Here is a 19,521-nt window from a genome sequence, read left to right on the forward strand (position 1 = left end):
TCCGCGCAGCCGTGGTCACATACATAAATAGTCTTTTCTGCTCCCTTGGGATTTTGGCAGCTAGAATTCCTAAATGGAAGGCTTTGTGGGGTGATGTTGTTGTTTTTTAATAAAAGAAAATGGTATACCGCTCAGGTCCTTTCCAATTGTATGGTTCGATACACCATTAAAAAAACAACAACCTTGGTTACAGTTGGAAACTTGGATTATGTGGTTAAGCCCAATGCCTCAAGGAAAAGATGGGTTCTCTCACCGTTTTTTCTCGTGAACTTTCCAATCTCTCTGACTGCAAACTCCTTTTTTCCCCATGCAGGTGCTGGAGCATCCTAAATACCAAGCATCCCGGAGAATCGCAGTCTTCCTAAGCATGTCGGATGAGGTCCAGACAGAAGAAATCATTAAGGACATTTTCCAGCGTGGCAAAGAGTGCTTCATTCCACATTACAAGCCCCGGAGCAGCCACATGGACATGGTGAAGCTAGCTTCCTATGAAGAAATTGCTTCTCTCCCCTTGACTTCTTGGAACATCCATCAGCCGTCTGAAAACGACATCAGGGAAGAAGCCTTGTCAGCAGCAGGTGAGCTTGGCGAGCAGGGGGCTGTAATTTGATGCCAGAATACATCCTTTTGGGAGAGATGAGTAATGTTATGACATATCAAAGCATGGACAGTCATTGACGGAAAATTGGTACAGTGCTTAGACCAGGAGCGGGGACCCTGTCGCCTTCCAGATGTTGGTCTCCCAATCCCCATCAGCCTCAGGCAGCATGGCCAATGGTCAGGGATCATGGGGCTTGCAGTCAAAACATCTGGATGACACCAGTTTCCACATCTGTGCTCTGTTGCACTGCAAAAACACACATGCAATATAGTACACACGCAGAGAGAATGCAATTGTTCTGGAAACAGACTGGGAATATATCTGCATGTTAGTCTGTGAATCAGATCAGTTCTCTTCAAATTGACAAGATGCACAGACCAAGTTTCCCTAAAAACATGGACTGAATCATCGCCATCATTTATTTATACCCCACCCTTCTGGCTGGGTTTCCCCAGCCACTCTGAGCAGCTCCCAAAAGAATATTAAAAACACGATAAAACATCAGACATAAAAAACTTCCCTAAACAGGGCTGCCTTCAGATGTCTTCTAAAAGTCAGATAGTTGTTTATTTCCTTGACATCTGATGGGAGGGCGTTCCAGAGGGCGGGTGCCACTACCAAGAAGGCCTCTGCCTGGTTCCCTGTAACCTCACTTCTCGCAGGTGAAAGAGTCTCCTGCTGCTGTTTTCTGCAGATGCAATAGAGGTGGTGAAGAAGGTCCCCTTTGCCGTCGCTGTCACCACTTGGGAGGCTCAACATTGAGCTCTAACCCGTGTCCAGTCCGATTCAGAATGAGTTTTCCACCACCGGCACTCTAGCCGTCTCAGTGATTGTTTCATCGCTCTCAGCTCCGGGGAAAACCACGGGGCTGGCCCGGCTCCATGCAATCAGAGAGGGCGCTTCAGAGCCAGACAATTGATAGCCCTGGTTAATTCCACATTCCAATGGGCCACCAGGGAATCAGCTGAAAGGCCATCAACATGGGATAAAACATCCCCTACCACTCTCTGGAAACCATTTGGCTCAGGCTTCCTCAAACTCTGCCCTCCAGGTGTTTGTTTGCCTACAACTCCCATGATCCCTGGCTAGCAAGACCAGTAGTCAGGGATGATGGGAACTGTAGTCTCAAAACAGTTTGAGGAAGCCTGATTTGGATCCATAAAGTGGTGGGGGTGGACCATCTGAATCGGTCCCACCTCCCTGCAGAGGGAAAGGGTCGCAGAAAAAGTCCTTCAAGCATCCCTCTCCGCCCCCCTCCAATTTATAAAATTGAATATACTTCATTCTCTTACAAGACTTTAGAATTGGTACATAAGCTAAGAGAAGGGGGAAGAGCAAATTAAATTGTGGGGCAGAAGAAATTCATTAATCGCCTCCGTCTGTGTGAAGGTATAATGAGCGAGTTATTTTAATCATTCTCAGACTGACATTCTATGGACATTAGGTGCATACAGTACCTGCATTTAAGAAACCCTGGAAAAAATCCACCCGTGTAGTAAATAACATTGTGACGGCCCCATTGAAGGATTCAAATAAGATGTGTGCAAAATGACAGATAGATGGAGCGCATATGTTGGAAGCGGCGATGTTAAATATAACTACATAATGGGGAAAACAGAAAATGGTCCAAAACAAGATTGTAAAGTGATTGCCAGGACTATTAGATTTTCTTCCCTTCAGGGAGGGTTGATTAAAATTTACAGTACAATATATATCCAAGCGAGAGATTAATTTAAAAAGTATTTTTTCCCTTTTCTTTTTTCTTTTTTACACTGGTCATAAAAAAGACCATGGCATGAGACAAAATTGAAAATCAAGGCTTAGCTCTTAATGTAATTTATTTTTTAATGAAATGATTTGAAGTTTGGAATGAACTTCTGCTCAAAGACAATGAGCCATGGCACTTCTGTGTCGGGTGGTTGGGTATCGGGAGAAGGGATTTGGGTCTAGCAAGGCATTAGTATGCTGGTGAAAGAGCCCCTCTGGGGGAAAAGGGGAAGCAGCAGCAGCTTCTGCTCCTACCGGTAGTAGTGCTTCTAAACTGCCAGGGACCCTCAAGGTAGAGATGAATCGAACGGTACTGTCCTTTGCAGGTGAAACTCAGTAGTAAGTTCCAAGGAGTTAATTTACTTATTAAATTTATAGCCTTCTCTTCCTCCCAAAGGAGCCCACGGGTTGGAAACATCAGGTGATAAAATAATAATAAAAAATCTCAAAAAATAACATAAAATCCAGTTCGGATCCAGACCAGGAAAGATCCGAACTGAGAAGCCTTGTTGAAAGAGGAAGGTCTTCAGTCGGTGCTGAAAAGACAACTGAGACCAATCTAAACACTCAAGGGGAGGGAATTTCGTCACACTAAAGGCCTGATTCCTACTTTGTGTAGAATGGCGTTACTGATACAGTGGGATCTGCAGGAGACCCTCACTTGCAAAGTGCATCGATCCATTGGGTAGGTACGCAAGTGGTGAAATGATATTCGCATTGCTCAGAGCCCTTTTTGTTGTGTTTTTGTGGGTGTGTTTTGCAACATGTCACTGGGGCAATAATAGTGCATAAATGGAGGATTTATATTGGGCTGCCTGCACATCATGCCTGCACTTCATTGGTTGCTCTGCAATGCAGGGATGCGGGTGGCGCTGTGGTCTAAACCACTGAGGCTCTTGGGCTTGCCAATTGGAAGGTCGGCGGTTCGAATCTCTGCGATGGAGTAAGCTCCCATTGCTCTGTCCCAGCTCCTGCCAACTTAGCAGTTTGAAAGCAAACCAGTGCAAGTAGATAAATAGGCACTGTTCCGGCGGGAAGGTAAATGGTATTTCCAAGCACTCTGTCCGCCACGGTGTCCCATTGTGCCAGAAGCGGTTTGCTGTCTGTGGACAAACGCCGCCTCCCTGGGCCTGAAAGCGAGATGTGCACCACAACCCCATAGTCACCTTTGACTGGACTTAACCATTTGGGGTCCTTTACCTTACCTACCTAACCCCAGTGTTACTTCATTACAGGGCTGGCTCTAGGGGTAGGCTGGGTGGCGCGGGGCTGGCAGGGGGGCGCCATGGGGCGGAGCAAGAAGCTGCGGCAAGAAGTGGGGTGGGGGCGCCGGAGCGATCTCCGCACCATGGCGCCCGGGCGCCCGACATGCTTGAGACGGCCCTGCTTCATTATTGGGATCCTCTGGCACTATAGTGCAACAAAAGCAAGATGACCCGCCCCCTCCGGGACGTTTGTGGTATAAATATTACAGGGTTTTAGCAGGAAGCTGTGGGGCACGAACTAACTGGAGATGAAACTGCACGTTGTATCCAAAGCTAGCCTTACTCAGAGTATTTATTTTTATCAATTTGTTGCACTGACATCCCACTCCCCCTCCCCCTTCAAGGTCAAAACAAAATTTAAAAAATCCTTCCAGTAGCACCTTAGAGACAAGAAGTGTGCATACACACGAAAGCTCATACCTATGACAAACTTAGTTGGTCTCTAAGGTGCTACTGGAAGGATTTTTTTTATTTTGTTTTGACTACGTCAGACCAACACGGCTACCTACCTGTAACTAGTACTATGGAAGGCGTCTTCAAGGTGGCATGCATGGTAGTCCCCCTCCTCATTTAACCCCCACAGCAACCCTGTGAGGTAGGTCAGGCTGAGAGGCAGCGACTGGCCCAAGGTCACCCAGAGAGCTTCATGGCTAAGTGGGAATTTGAACTCTGATCTCCCAGGTCCCTAGCCCGACAATCTAACCACACTGGGGCTAGATCTATTGGAAGGTGTTTTGGGGTGTTTTTTTTAAGAGAACTGTGGGTGGGGAAATTTGGGTCAGGAAACTGAAATCTGTCGAGCCTGTGGGAAATGACTGAATTGGTGGGTGACCCAGATTGGCTGTGTGCAAAATGGCTCGCTTTCTTTTTGGAACTTGAGCAAGGAGGGCTACTAGATGCCCGAAAACACTCCCTTTAGCCAGCAGGTGTCAGTATTCTGTAGATTTAGTAGTGAGATTGAGTGACACTCCCCCCCCCCCCAAATGTAATTAAATTCTCGCTCAGTCATTGCAGTCACATACAGGAGACAGATCAGGTATCCCCAGGGAAGTCTGAAGGCAGCTGTGCCATGTGCACAGTCATTTTTCTTAAATGTGAGTGTAAGAAAAATACTTGTGGGGTAGGGGCTGTGACAGGGGCCAATGAAACCATGGATGCTTTGGAGACAATGTATTTTGTTTTGTTTTGTTTTGTTTTGTTTTGTTTTGCTTTGCTTTGCTTTGCTTTGCATTTTATTTTATTTTATTTTATTTTATTTTATTTTATTTGTATCTCACCCTTCATCTGAATATCACAGGGCAGTCCACTACATAAAAATACAACATGGGAAAGCAAAATACACAATAAGACAAAAACATACCAATAACCGCCCCCCTCTCACAAACACATTTAAAATGATTCTGTGTTAATCAGCCAAAGGCCTAGGTAAATAGGAATGTTTTCACCTGATGCCTAAAGATATGTAATTAAGATGCCAGGAGAGGATTCCACAAACAGGGAGCCACCACAGAAAAGGCCTGTTCTTGTGTTGCCACCCTCCGGACATCTTGTGGAGGAGGCACATGAAAAAGGGCCTCAGATAATGATTGAAGGGTTTGGCCAGTTCAGAGGTGGTCCTTTAAATATCTGGAGACAGTCAATGCTCTGCAGGGATTTTCTTCCCCCTCTCATAACACTAGAATTCAGAGCCACTCGGCAAAATTGATTGGATGCGGACAGAGCAACAAATATTAATTTTACCTGGTGTAAGAAGGTTAGTTTATACAAACACAGAGTTCAACGGCACATTCCAGCTAGGCAAAAGCACTCAAGGAGGGTACAAAGCAGAGCTGGGGAAGGGTGTTGCAAGTGGGGTGGGGTGTAGGTTTGAGAGTCCAAAGGGCCAGCTATAGAGAGGCTACATTTGACCCCTGGGCTTGAGATTCCCCCGCGTTGGACTAGATCAGGCAGTCCAAAACTTCGACCCTCCAGACATTTTGCACTACAATTCCCATCTTCCCCGACCATTGGTCCTGTTAGCTAGGGATCATGGGAGCTGTAGGCCAAAACATCTGGAGGGCCGCAGTTTGGGGATGCCTGGACTAGATGATCCTTGGGGTCCCTTCCAACTCCTATAATTTTATGATTCTAAGTCCTGGCATGCGTGTGCGTCTAACCTTTCCATCTTCATTTCTTTCGGGAATGAGCATTTCCACGCTAAAAGGAGGAGGAAAGGATAGCTTTTGTCTTTGCATGTTTTGCAGGTAATTCGCTTGCGAGTTTATTGTCAGGCAGGTTGCTAAATTGCCAGCGAGATGAAATTGCGGAAAGTAATACTCGGAGACAGGCGTCTTATCCCGCTTTGATTCAACATGTTCACAGCTTCTCGGTGCTGCTAGGTGGAACTGGTGCAGCTGATTGTAAACCGATAAGACGTGTGGTTATTTTATGCTTGGGGTTTTTTGTTTTGTTTTTAATCCATGTGAATATATCTCAGATCTTTGACTGGTTGTGCTTCACCACCCACACACAGCGGAACTGGCAAAACCCAGAAGTTTGAGGAAAAATCTTTAACAGTTGGGGGGGGGCTGTAACTCAAAGGAGTGGAAACTCCCAAAACAGGCCCAGTGTGCTTGGTTGGCATGGAATGTGGGCTGACAGTTGAACAAAACCAGGTTGGAGGGGGAATGGGGCATCCTGGAAAAAGAAAATGGAGGAAGAAAGAGAGATGTGGTAGAAAGAGAGCCATCTCGTCTGGATAGATGAAATTTCCTGGTTCACACTGAGAAGCTATTTTTAAATGCCCTCTGGTTTGGACGTGAGTTGCCCGTAGAGATCATTGGAGACATCCGAAATATTAATGCAGCTAGGATTCCGCCACAAGGATCTTCACCCCCCGCAAAGCAGCCTTGCCAGCACTGAACATGCTCAGTGGGGGGTGGATAGTTGGTGATAACCCCCCCCCAAAGCGGAGTGTGTGTGTGTGGGGGGGGGTATTGGGGTCTGGCTGGAATAAAAGACCAGATCAGACCAAACACTCAATCTAGTTCAGTATCCTGCTCTCACAATGGCCATGTGGATGCGGGTGGCACTGTGGTCTAAACCACTGAGCCTCTTGGGCTTGCCGATCGGAAGGTCGGCGGTTCTAATCCCTGCGACGGAGTTAGCTCCTGTTGCTCTGTCCCAGCTCCTGTCAACCTAGCAGTTCGAAAGCATGCCAGTGCAAGTAGATAAATAGTCTTGCTCTCACACAAGAAACCAAAGACCACCACAGCCATCCACAAATGAACAACCACACCCTACGCCAACCCCCGACCTCTCTCACCAACAAAGGAGTACAAGCAAACAACAGAGAACCCGCACAAACAACGCTGACACTGAACCCCTACACATATCAAGGAAAACAGAAACATAGGCATCCCACCCCACCCACCCACCCCACCCACCTCTTTCCCCCCCTTCTTCCTAATGTCTCAACAAGCAAGATTGATGCGTAACAATGGAAAAATTATGAGACACAGCATTACCTTTGTAAACTGAGAAAATCCTCAATAATTTTTTTTTTAAATAGTCTTGCTGGCCACATGACCCAGAATTCTGTCCGTGGACAAATACTGGCTCCCTGGGCCTGAAAGCGAGATGAGCACCGCAACCTCATAGTCGCCTTTGGCTGGACGTAACCGTCCAGGGGTCCCTTTACCTTTTTTTTAAAAAAAACCCCTTTTGCTTCCCACTACCACTAAATCCCAATCTGCTTTCTGCCCTTCCAATTATTTTGAAGCTAGCTGCCCTGTAAGGCTGGGCAATATCTGGTTTTCATCATCACAATATATCCCCAGCTAAACATCACAATATACCAATTCATCACAATGTCTGAAATAAGGAGGGGGCTGTGAAGAGGAATTTGCTGGCTTGCTTCACGGTTTTCCCCACATTTTGTGTAGCACACAACACACACACACACACACCATGATTCGTAATCTATTGCCAGGTCAAAAATTATGAAACCAAATATACCATGATACAGACTTGAAACCGGTTTTGGATGATATATCAATATATTGTCTAGCCCTACTGATCTGTATATATCGTCTAGCCCTACTCGTCTCGTCTGTGGGTTAAACATACACAACTTTTCTCATAGGTACGGATGGAATTTAGCTCAATTCTCACTTAAAGCCAACTTTATCACAACCACACTTTCTGAAACAATGTGGAAACTGAAGCACGGCCATCCTTTGAAATCTGCACTTACCTGAAATTTGCTATGCAGTTGTCCAACTAAACAGCGTTAAAAAAATATTATGCATGTATTTTATATATTGGTGAAAGCGGCATGCAAAAAATGCATTCTATGAGGAGAAATTGCTTGTAAAAACATGCCCATTGGTCAAAAGTGCATACAAAAATTTATATAAATTCATTCCAAAAAGCTGAAGGATTTTCAGAAGAGTTTTTTTATTAAAAAAAACCCCCACAAATTCCTGCGGAAAAGTGTAGAAACAAATTTAAGATTGGAAAAATGAGACTGGGCCTTACTGTGAACATCCTGCTGGCTTGTAAGAATTTATGTCAGTCATAGGGGATATCACCCCCTAACAACTTCATCCTTTGCCTTAAAGTGGACATTGTTGCAGGTGAAGCTTAGGGGAAACAGAAATGGAGGAAGGAAGGGGGAAAGAGAGAGAGAGAGAGAGAGAGAGAGAGAGAGAGAGAGAAAGAAAGAAAGAGAAAGAGAAGAGAGAGAGAATGAATTGAACAGGAGCTATCAAATCCCAACAAACCTGAAAGGAGTGGAAGCTGCAGGAAGAATAGTTGTTAGCAGGGCCGTCTCTAGGCCTGGGCTGGGTGGCGCAATGCGCCAGGGTGCCTGGCCACCAGGGGCGCTGCTGCGCCAGACAGCTGACATTTTAGAAGGACCAGTGCCGTCTTAAGACTTAAGCATATCCGCCGTGGTGGACGGAGAAGGCGGCTGGACCCGGCCGAGGGTGCCTGCCGAGGTAGAGGAGCAGCGGCAGCAAGAGACGACAAGCCATGGCCGAGGCAGCAGGAGAAGGCGGCGGGGTTGTTTGGAAGTGAAGGGCTCCCCCCGTCCTTGGCTGGCCCAGCTGAGCCTGCCCCTTCCGGGGCCTCGCCCACCGTCCCCGCTCGGCAAAGCGCAGCGGCCGCCAGCGGGCTAAAGTATCCTGGGAGGGACGGCAGAGTTATTTCCCCGCTCGCCGCCTACAGGCACCAAAAACGCTCCGAGCTGGAGTTGTAGGGCGAGAGAAACTCTGGGAAATGGGGGGCGGGGGGGCGGAGGGATCTTCGCACCACGGTGCCGGATATGCTTAAGACTGTTCTGGTTGTTAGCATATGCCTCTGCCTTGCTTCTCTTAGGTAATGAATGATCAGTATTCCTTTGCCTTAAACCTTTATGACTTACCAGTATATCCGTCCAAGGGAGAGTCATGCTTTTTTGCTCAAGAGGACAAATGTGGGTCGGGAAGGTAAATGCTTCATGCTGACACAGATCTCCGAGACAGAGGAAGAGAGGGATAGGGCTCTGTTACCTGGAAGCTGCTTGCGGATTCTGCTGATGGCCCTCATTTTCTGGGAAGACCGCTTGCAGATTGTAATGATCTTAGGCAGGCAAGCAAGCTCTGATAGGAATTAACGAGTCTCTGGTACATTTATGGTATGTTTGTTTACAATTCACACCCAGAGAGCGGCTCCGTGCGCCACTCTTAGCTACGAGTTGGTCACTCTGAGTTTACCCTCCTTTCGCAGCACAAAGGGCGCCAAAGTCCAGTCCTTCCTCTCTTGTACTTCTGTTGCATTTTAACCCTTTCAGCTCCTCTGGTTCAGGGAGAAGGGGGGTGGACTCCCCCCCCCCCCGCTCTCAAATGAAGAGCCCTCTAAACTCTGCCTCCCTCCAGGTTGCATAGCAACCCTCTCAATGCCGTCTATCTCCCCCTCCCCCTCTGCCTGTGAGCTTTCTGAGTCTGCTGCTTTATCTGAGTCTGGGAACTCTTGATGAAGGGGGCCCAAACTAACCCACTCCTGCTCCGTCTGCATTCGCTCGTCTCCAGACACTGGCTCCCTATGGAATAGCATTCCTTCATCTCCAGAGCCAGCCTTTTCCCAGGCGTTTGATTCGGCCACGTCTCTGACACAGATACACTCCAGAGGGAGAGTTCTTGAGTGTTTCTGCTGGACCGGAATGTGGAGGTCACCTGTGGGAGGAACTGTAGCTTATTGGTGTTGCACCTGAACTGCAAGTAGAAGCAGATAGTTGAGTGGTACCACATTTGCCTTGCATGCAGGAGGTCATAGCTGAGTGCCAGAGCACCTGCTTTGCATGCCAAAGGTTGAAGATAAGTTGTAGAGCTTTGCATGCAGAAGGTCCCAGAGTCAATCCCCGACATCTCCTGCTAAAAGCTGATGGGGAAGAAAAGTATTCCCAAGACTCCTGAGTGTCAGGGAGAGATGACCAGAGATGGATAACTTGTGGTCCTCTCCAGGCACTGCTGGACTCCAATTCCTGATGGTTTACTAGGCTACCTGGAACTGATGGAGTCCAACATCTGGAGATGTTCTCCAGCCCTGGAACAGAGAATACCGATCTGCTCTATGGGCAGCTTCCTAAAAGTCTGTTTGAAAAAAAAAATATTTGTTGTTCTTTGTATTAATTGATTTTATGTATGTGTGTGTGTGTGTGTGTGTGTGTGTTTTTCATTTGCATGTTTTGTTTTGAATTTCAATAAAGATTAATTTAAAAAAATAAAATAGATTAATTAAAAAATAAATAAAAAAAATAAAAAAATAAAAGTACAAAAAACAACTTAACATGGTAGAAGCTGCAGATAAAGTGGCGGCATACCTTCCAAGTCTCCCGCTGAAAAATGCGGGATCAGCAGCGGTGCGGCACCAGAAGTTGCGTAGAAGCAACTTCCGGGGCTGCTCTTCCCATGTGTGGGCACCACAAATCGGGCAAAGCGGCACCGGAAGTCGCTTCTATGCATGCCCGGCGGCCATCCTGGTGACGGGCGCCGTCATGCGGCCACCACCAAGATGGCCGCTGGGCATGCGTAGAAGCGACTTCCAGTGCCGCTCTGCCCGATTTCTGGTGCCCACACATGGAAAGAGCGGCACCCAAAATGGAGCCTCCCTGGCAGGTAGGAAATCCAGGGGATTTCCGGGATTTTTTTCCATACAGGAGAACAGCGGTAAACGGATTAAAATCTGGGGGTTTCCCGTGAAAAACGGATACTTGACAGCTAAGACTGGCGGTGATAAGCTATATCTGTCCCCAGCAAAGGGGCTTGCTTTGCCGATCCATTACTGTTGCTTTGCAATAGAAAGACAAAAGAATAAATCCACTTTATTTTTGAGATCGTATGGCAGAGAAATTTAATTTGCTTTTTGTGTCGTTATACTAGATGGGGCAAGCTCTTGGCAAAGATGGCCCCTCAATGTATCAATGTCTGCCATTTCATTGGGTGGCTGTTTCAAACTTAACATGCCATCTCTAAAGCAGAGCTGGAGCAAGAGTGTATATTTGATTTGAGTGTTTGACAATTTCTGGTCTATATGTAGGAAGCAAATTTAGGTAGAAAATGTGTTGCTCATTTGCAAACTCTGAGGATTTATTTTCTTAGAGGGCCTTTCCCCCCTCTCTCCAACCCCCAAAGTATTGTTTCAATATTTATTCAGAACGCTATTTATTTAAGGCTGCATTTGCACATTTATTCAATCACGAATTCCCGCAACTTCTCGTTTGCCCTGCTAACTGTATGTTTGCCTTTGACACCTTGCTGCTGTATTTCAAGCACAAACCATTGCATTCAGCGGATCTTACTTCTGAGTAGACAGGCAGAGGGTTGCATTGGCTGGTTAGAGTGTTTTAAAAACATATTAGTCAAAAATTCTGGATGCTATAGTGTTTTATAGGTGGCTGGGAACTGTAGCTTTGTGAGGGAAAAGCTACCGTTCCCATAATTCTTTGGGGGAAAGGATTATGCTTTAAATGTAGAAAAGTACAGATGGGACGCGGGTGGCGCTGTGGTCTAAACAACTGAGCCTAAGGCTTGCCAATCGGAAGGTCGGCGGTTCGAATACCCGCGACGGCGTGAGCTCCCATTGCTCTGTCTCAGCTCCTGCCAACCTAGCAGTTCGAAAGCACGTCAAAGTGCAAGTAGATAAATAGGTACCGCTCCGGTGGGAAGGTAAACGGCATTTCCGTGCGCTGCTCTGGTTCACCAGAAGCGGCTTAGTCATGCTGTATGCCAGCTCCCTCAGCCAGTAAAGCGAGATGAGCGCCGCAACCCCAGAGTTGTCCGCGACTGGACCTAATGGTCAGGGGTCCCTTTACCTTTAGCTTTTACAGATGGTAATAAGAGTCACATCCATTGTGCCAACTATTTGTTGCCTCTGCCACTGGCATATGGTCCCTGGAAGATTACTTATGAGGGAACATGGCCCTGCAGTCTGAAGTGTTTCCCCACTTTGGAGTCACAAGATCAGCACCAGACATATTGAAATATTTAGACCTTTCAAGGATATTGCAGATCTGGGCTCCATTCTTACTTGAAAAATAATGCATTTACGTTTATTTTATTTCCGTATTTTCTATTCAGATAAGCACAAAAAGCTTTGTCAGGAGCTGTGAGGAAGCCCCGGCAGTAACTACATATCCGACCCCCATCCAACCGCCACTGATACCAATATACGAATAAATTGCATCTCCCAGTCAGAAGCCTCAAATAATTGAGTGAGAGGAAACAATTTACTCCAGACTGGAGACATTAAACAAAAAGGTTGGGGAGGGAAGAGCAGAGCAGAGATGGGGAAGCTAGTGCTAGATTTCTGTTGCAAATATAACAGGAAGAAACCACATCAGTTCATATTGTCAGTAAAAAATAATCTATCGACTCCAATTTAAACATATATTAATATCAGCAGACCATATGCCCTGATAGATTTGTTGTTGTTTAGTCGTTTAGTCGTGTCCGACTCTTTGTGACCCCATGGACCATAACACGCCAGGCACTCCTGTCTTGCACTGCCTCCCGCAGTTTGGTCAAACTCATGTTGGTAGCTTCGAGAACACTGTCCAACCATCTCGTCCTCTGTCGTCCCCTTCTCCTAGTGTCCTCCATCTTTCCCAGCATCAGGGTCTTTTCCAGGGAGATACTAACATAGACAGATACTAACAGCTTCATACCTGCCGTTGCTTGGGAATTCGAACCCCCCCCCCCCAAATGTTTAGTTTTGAAAGGTTCAGTCCATTGCGTTAATCCAATTGTATCCAAAAGAGATGAAACCCTTCCACTTGATCTCAGGAACTATCATACAGAACTTGGTTACAATTCCTTCACAGGTGTCCAAATGCATAGGAAACAAAGAATTTTCAAAATATATATATACTAGGCCATTGGCATACGTCCGGATTTTTCCGGACATATACGGAATACTGCAGTCGGCAGCAGTGCCCTGGGGGAAATCCGGACATATAGCAGCATGTGTTGGCAGTGCCGTTTTTGCCATATTCCCATAAAAAAGCTCAAAAATGGCATTTTAAAAAGCGATTTTGTCCAAAAATCTCAACAACTGTCTGGATTTGTAACTGTTTGAAATAAAGGTAAAGGTAAAGGACTCTTGGATGGTTAAGTCCAGTCAAAGGCAACTATGGGGTTGCGGCACTCATCTCGCTTTCAGGCCAAGGGAGCCGACGTTTGTCTACAGACAACTTTCCGGGTCATGTGGCCACCAAGACTAAACCGCTTCTGGTGCAACAGGACACTGTGACAGAATCCAGAGCACACGGAGATGCCGTTTACCTTCCCGCCACAGCAGGGCCTATTTATATACTTGCACTGGCATGGTTTTGAACTGCTAGGTTGGCAGGAGCTGGGACAGAGCAACGGGAGCTCGCCCCGTCACAGGGATTCGAACCGTCAAACTTCCAATCAGCAAGCCCAAGATGCTCAGTGGTTTAGACCACAGCGCCACCCGTGTCCCTAATTAGGCAACCCTAATATATACTTTGTTGTTGTTTAGTCGTTTAGTCGTGTCCGACTCTTCGTGACCCCATGGACATTCAAATGTAGAAAGGGCAGTAATATGTTCAGATTATTTACCCTTCCAACTTTGAAACAACTTCCACATTTGCTGTGCATCTGTTAGACTCCACATCGCAGGAATATAATTCCTGTGTGAGCACCCACAAATGTCAAGGATTGTTTCCAAAGCAAAGTTAATATGAACAATAATATTTCACCCAAAAGAGGACGCTATATTCCATGCCCACATCAACGAGGTTTTATCAGTATCACATCATTGGCACCTATCTGAACAAGCCAAAACACACACGTACAGCCAAGAGTTTCACGGCACCTTAGAGACGAACAAGATTTATTTTGGTATAAGCCTATGTGAGCAAAAGCCCACCTTGTCAGATGTTTGAAGTGTTATCAGCAAGAGGATAGAATTAATTAACAAGATGTATATACCGCTTAATTAAGAAATAGCAATTCGTTTAAAGCATATCAAAGAAAACTAAGTGAGCCTAAAGCTCACTAACAGGCCAGCGAATATCCCAGGGTATCCCTAAAGCAAATGACAGGAATAGCCAGCAACTCCCTTCCCACTTTTCTACTTATACACAGCAGGTTCAGCAAGAGCGTACACAGACCATCAGAAACAGGCTCTCTTCTTTTCATAATGAAATACAGTGCTTTTGCTCCTGCATCCATCCCCCCAGCGAATAAAAGTTCCTGAAGTTTCTCTCCTCTGCAAAAACTAACAAGTAAGATGATGAGGTTCGTTCCAAAGGGTTGCACAGCCGCCGCAGGCTCATTTGTTTCAAATGTCCCCTTGGCGATTCCCACTCCATATCGGAACAAAAATAGCGGATCGGCACAATGGTTGCCTTTAAGCTTGGCAGCGGTTCAGGACGGCAGCCGGTTCCCTTCTTCTCCCTGGCAGAGGCATGAATCAACGTCTGAAAGCCCGATGGCCAGCAAAACCTCAGCCCCTGCATGCAAACATGCAATTCAAGCCGAGAATACACCCGGACCTCTCTCCTCCTTTTCCCTGCTAATGTTTCCCTCTTTGCGCAGAATTCCCTCCAGCCCCTGAAATGCTATTTTGCATCAAGAAAGCAACAGTTGTGTTAGGGTAGGGGTGGGGGATGGGACAGACACAAACAAACAAACAGACACACACACACACACACACACACACACACACACACACACACACACAAGCAGATGGTGGTGTTGGGAAGATGGACACCACAGTGTTACTATTGCATAGCTAAGTCAGTAGAGCTTGAAACTCTTAATCTAAGAGTTGTGGGTTTGAGCCTCACCTTGGATGAAAGCAGTGCTTTTTCCCCTGGGGGTACGCAGGGGTATTCATTAGGGTGGCTCATAAAAAACATTTTTTTTAAAAAAAATGCCTGCTCCAAAGATCTTAGCTTACTACACTAGGGATTATCTAGCTATATCTGAAATTTCATGCATATCAGTTGATATCTTGACCCTCCTCCATGAATATACAGTGGTGCCTCACTAGACGAATTTAATTCGTTCCACGGGTTTATTCTTATAACGAAAAATTTGTCTAGCGAATCCCATAGGAATGCATTGAATTTTTTAAATAAAAAATTTGCCCATAGGAACGCATTAATTGAATTTCAATGCATTCCTATGGGAAACCGCAATTCGCTAGACGAATTTTTCGTAAAACGAATTTGTCTAGCGAGGCAACCTCCACTAGAAAAATCCTTTCTTTAAGCGAAAATTTTGTCTTACGGGGCGTTTGTTAAGCGAGGCACCACTGTAGCTGTTTATTTGGCCTATGTCGTGAAGGCTGAAATTTCAGTTCAGTGGAGCAGGGTCAAGATATTAATTGATATGTGTGAGGGACAGGGGATATCGCGAAGTCCCTCCCCTCCTGAGTTCAAGCCCGTCCCCGAGCAAAGGGGAAAGCAGGGAGAGTTCCGATTCCAGTGGGGAAGCAGGAAGTCGTGTCCGAGGCTCAGGCAAGGTAGAGGAGCCAGGGTCCCAGGTGGGACAGGAAGGGGCAAGCAAGGGGGGAAGACCCATCCCTCCAACTCCAGAATTACGCAGGAAGAGGAGGGGCAAGAGGATGGGTCTGCCAAAGCTTTTGTGTTGGAGAAAGACGCGCCAAAAGCCATTAGGAGGTTCTGAAACCGACTGACAACATCGCTCCGTGTAAATAGCAATGACTTGAGCACTGTAAATACGCAGCACCAATAAAAGAATAAAATGCAGAGCTGCGTAGCGTCGTTACTCTGAAGTAGTCCACTCCGGCCACTGTGACAGCAACCTCCTAATCATTTTTGGGCTACTTCGGAGTTGCCGGGATGAGCGTGTCCGAGGCGGAGAAGTGGCGGCAGATCGCTGAGCAAGCCCAGCTAGAACTGCAACAGCTGTCGCTGCAGGCGCAGGGAGAATTGAAGGCAGCTAAAGAGGAGACTAAGAAGGTCCAGGACGACCGGCTACAACTTGCGGAACAGGTGAGAGAGCTCCAGGAAAAAGAGCAGCATTTAAGGGCGGTGGCGGTAGACCTCCAAAACAAGCTGGATGCAGAGAAAAACAAGGCGGGAGGGGCTCCCCAAGTCCAAGTGCTGCCAGGAAGGAGAGCAGGGACCCTTGTAAGCAAGTTCAATGGAGACCCGAAGGAGTTTCAGGGCTTTGAGACTGAGATCGTGTATGCTCTTGAGCTGCACCAGAATGAGTTCCCCGATGATGAGCACAGAGTAGCGTTTATTGTGGAACATCTCACCGGAGCAGCCAGGGAGTGGCTAAGACCATTAATCGCAACCAAGAATCCTTGCATGAAAAATGTCCAACAATTTCTAGAAGGTTTGAGGACGATGTATTCGTCCGATAGTCATTTGGACCAGACTAAGGAGGAACTGCATAATTTACGCCAAGGAAATATGACAGTTCGCGCATATTGGGCGAAATTCACCATGCTGGTGCACAGACTGGGGTGGGTTTTGGATTCGCCTCCCATGCAAGCTGCGTTTTACTTGGGTTTGAGCGAGGAGGTGAAGGATGAACTCTCGAGAGGTCCAAAGCCCAGTACTATGGATCAGCTGAGCAAAGCAGCTCTGGCGGTGGGGGTGAGGCAGGAATCCCGGTGGAACGACAAGCAAGCGACGCGCGCAAAGCGGGCTTGGTTCCCACGGTCGCAGGAGAAGCCACTCCCTCAACAACCCTTTCAGGCCACGCCTGGAGCCAGCCAGGACCAGGAGCCCATGCAGATTGATAGCGCGCGCGCGCGGGCTTTTCAAACCCCAGCGGCGCCAAGACGCAAGGAGGGAAGGGGCGGGAAGTGCTTTCTCTGCAACTCACCCCAGCATCTCGTCAGAGACTGCCCACATCGCAGGGAGTGGCAAGGAAAGGCGGGAACGGTGGTGCCCTCCCCCACTGACGCAGCACCACAGCAGGGAAACGGGAAAGCCTGGCTGCAGGAGACAAGGGGCAGCAGCCAGGCACAGTCAGCAGACAACAGCCCCAGCCCGCCCACCCGCACAGAGTGGTGCAGAGCCAGCCCACCCCTCCCAGAGCAGGAGTGGTTCTAGAAGTGACGCTAACGCTCCCAAATGGCTATCCCCTGACGGTCCTCGCCTTAATTGACAGTGGGGCGTCCGCCAACTTCTTCTCGAGAAGCTTTGCAGAAGAGCACCAAATCCAGCTTTTGCAGTTGGATTTTCCTCTGCACGTAGCAACCATTGACGGCAGGGAGCTGCTGGGAGGGGCCATCACACATCAAACCCCCCCCATGAGAATGACGGTGGGAAGGCACTCAGAGACACTGGCGTTCAACGTCACCACCATCTCAGACCCCCCCATCGTCTTGGGCATGAGCTGGCTGGCGCGCCACGACCCCTCCATCAGTTGGCACCAGAGGTGCATCACGTTTGGGTCAGACTTTTGTCTGGAACATTGCATGCAGCACCAACCAGGGGAGGGGCCTCCGATAGCCACGGTGGCCACCATGCATATCAAAGGGGGTGAGGCAATACCCAAGCAGTACTGGGACCTGCAGGAGGTCTTCAGCGAAGCGGAGTCCGACCACCTACCCCCGCACAGGCCTTTTGACTGCCAGATCAACCTGGTGCCAGGGGCGACGATACCCCCAGCCAAGCTGTACGCCATGTCAGACCAGGAGCTGGAGGATCTGCGCGCTTTCATCGACAAGAACCTCAAGCGGGGGTTCATAAGGGAAAGCAAGGCAGCAGGGGGCAGCCCGGTCTTCTGGGTGGACAAGAAAGACACGCAACAGCGCCGTCTTGTGGTGGACTTTAGACGGCTGAATTCGGTGACAGAGCCCGTGGCTTTCCCCATGCCCAGAGTGGATGATCTCCTGACAGCGGCACGCAGGGGCAAGATTTTCACCAAGCTGGACCTAAGGGGGGCGTACAACTTGATCAGGATCCGGGAAGGAGATGAATGGAAAACCACGATGTTCACGCCTCTGGGCTCTTTTGAATATCTGGTGATGCCCTTCGGTTTGCAAGGGGGCTCAGCTTGCTTCCAGGCCTTCATGCACCACGTCCTGGGGTCCCTCCTCTTCAGGAAATGCTTGGTCTTCCTAGATGACATCCTTATCTACTCGAATGACCCAGTGCAGCATGTGAAAGATGTCAGAGAGGTGTTGCAACGCCTGAAGGAGAACCACCTGTATGTGAAGCTGGAGAAGTGCAAGTTTCACACCAAAGAGGTGGACTTCCTGGGCTACAAGCTGTCAGACAAGGGGCTGGCGATGGACAAGGACAAGGTGCAGGCCATCCTGGACTGGCACAGCCCCAGGACGCGCAAAGATGCCCAACGCCTACTAGGCTTCGCTAACTTCTACAGGAAGTTCATCAAGAACTTCTCTCGCGTTACGGCTCCCATCACGGACTGCCTGAGAGGCAAGCAGAAGTTCAAGTGGACACCAGAGGCGCAAGCAGCGTTCGAAAGCCTCAAGAGAGTGTTCGCCTCAGACCAAAACCTGTTCCATGTGGTGCAGGACGCGCCCCTACGCATTGAGACAGATGCTTCTGAAAAAGCTGTGGGCGCAATTTTGTTGCAACTGGACGCCAACAGGGAGTGGAGACCCTGTGCCTTCTTCTCCAGGAAGCTGACACAGCCTGAACGCAACTACACAGTGTTTGATAGGGAACTTCTTGCGATCTACGCTGCGTTCCAGCACTGGCGACACTTCCTGGTGGGCGCAAAGCACCCCATCCAGGTGTGCACAGACCACAAGAACCTGGAGTTCTGGAGAACTGCCAGGGTGCTCAACCAGCGGCAGATACGGTGGGCAGAGTTCTTCTCGAACTTCAACTTCTCCATCCACTACATCCCGGGGGAGCAGAATGTCAGGGCGGATGCCCTCTCCCGCAAGCCAGAGTACATGGAGGAGGAGGCGCCACCAGCCCCGAGGCACATTTTCCCCCCGTCGGCATGGTCCTGCGGAGCAGCTGTGGTGAGCGAGGCAGAACTCACAGCACTGACGGCAGCGGATGAATTTGCCAACCGCATCTTCAGAGAACTGAGAGGGGGGAGGGAGCAGGCAAAAGACTTTGCAGAACGCAGAGGGCTGCTTTTCTACAAGGGTGCGCTGTACCTACCCACCACCCAGCTTCGACGTACGGTCCTCAAGCAGATGCACGACAACCCTACAGCGGGGCATTTTGGAAGGGACAAAACCGCTCACCTAGTCATGAGACACTTCTGGTGGCCAGGGGTGCGGGAAGATGTTCGAGACTATGTAAGGGGCTGTACCACCTGCCAGCGGGCGAAGGTGGTCAGAGCAGCGCCACCAGGGTTGCTGGAGCCCTTAGCCACACCACACAGGCCGTGGGAAGTGGTGTCCATGGACTTCATCACAGATCTGCCTTCG

The 19,521-nt window shown here is 48.3% G+C and overlaps 1 protein-coding gene across 4 annotated transcripts in view; it reads left to right on the forward strand.

The window, feature by feature from the left end:
• Positions 1–19,521, forward strand: part of MTHFS (methenyltetrahydrofolate synthetase) — a 45,321-nt gene that overhangs the window by 14,374 nt on the left and 11,426 nt on the right. For all 4 annotated transcript variants that reach the window (XM_060282984.1, XM_060282983.1, XM_035131517.2 and 1 more), the window contains exon 2: positions 314–578. In XM_060282984.1, coding sequence (XP_060138967.1) covers positions 368–578 — 211 coding nt within the window. In that variant the 5' untranslated portion in view covers positions 314–367. The remainder of the gene's footprint in view (positions 1–313; positions 579–19,521) is intronic.

This window comes from Zootoca vivipara, chromosome 14 (assembly GCF_963506605.1).
Source record: "Zootoca vivipara chromosome 14, rZooViv1.1, whole genome shotgun sequence".
Taxonomy (NCBI): domain Eukaryota; kingdom Metazoa; phylum Chordata; class Lepidosauria; order Squamata; family Lacertidae; genus Zootoca; species Zootoca vivipara.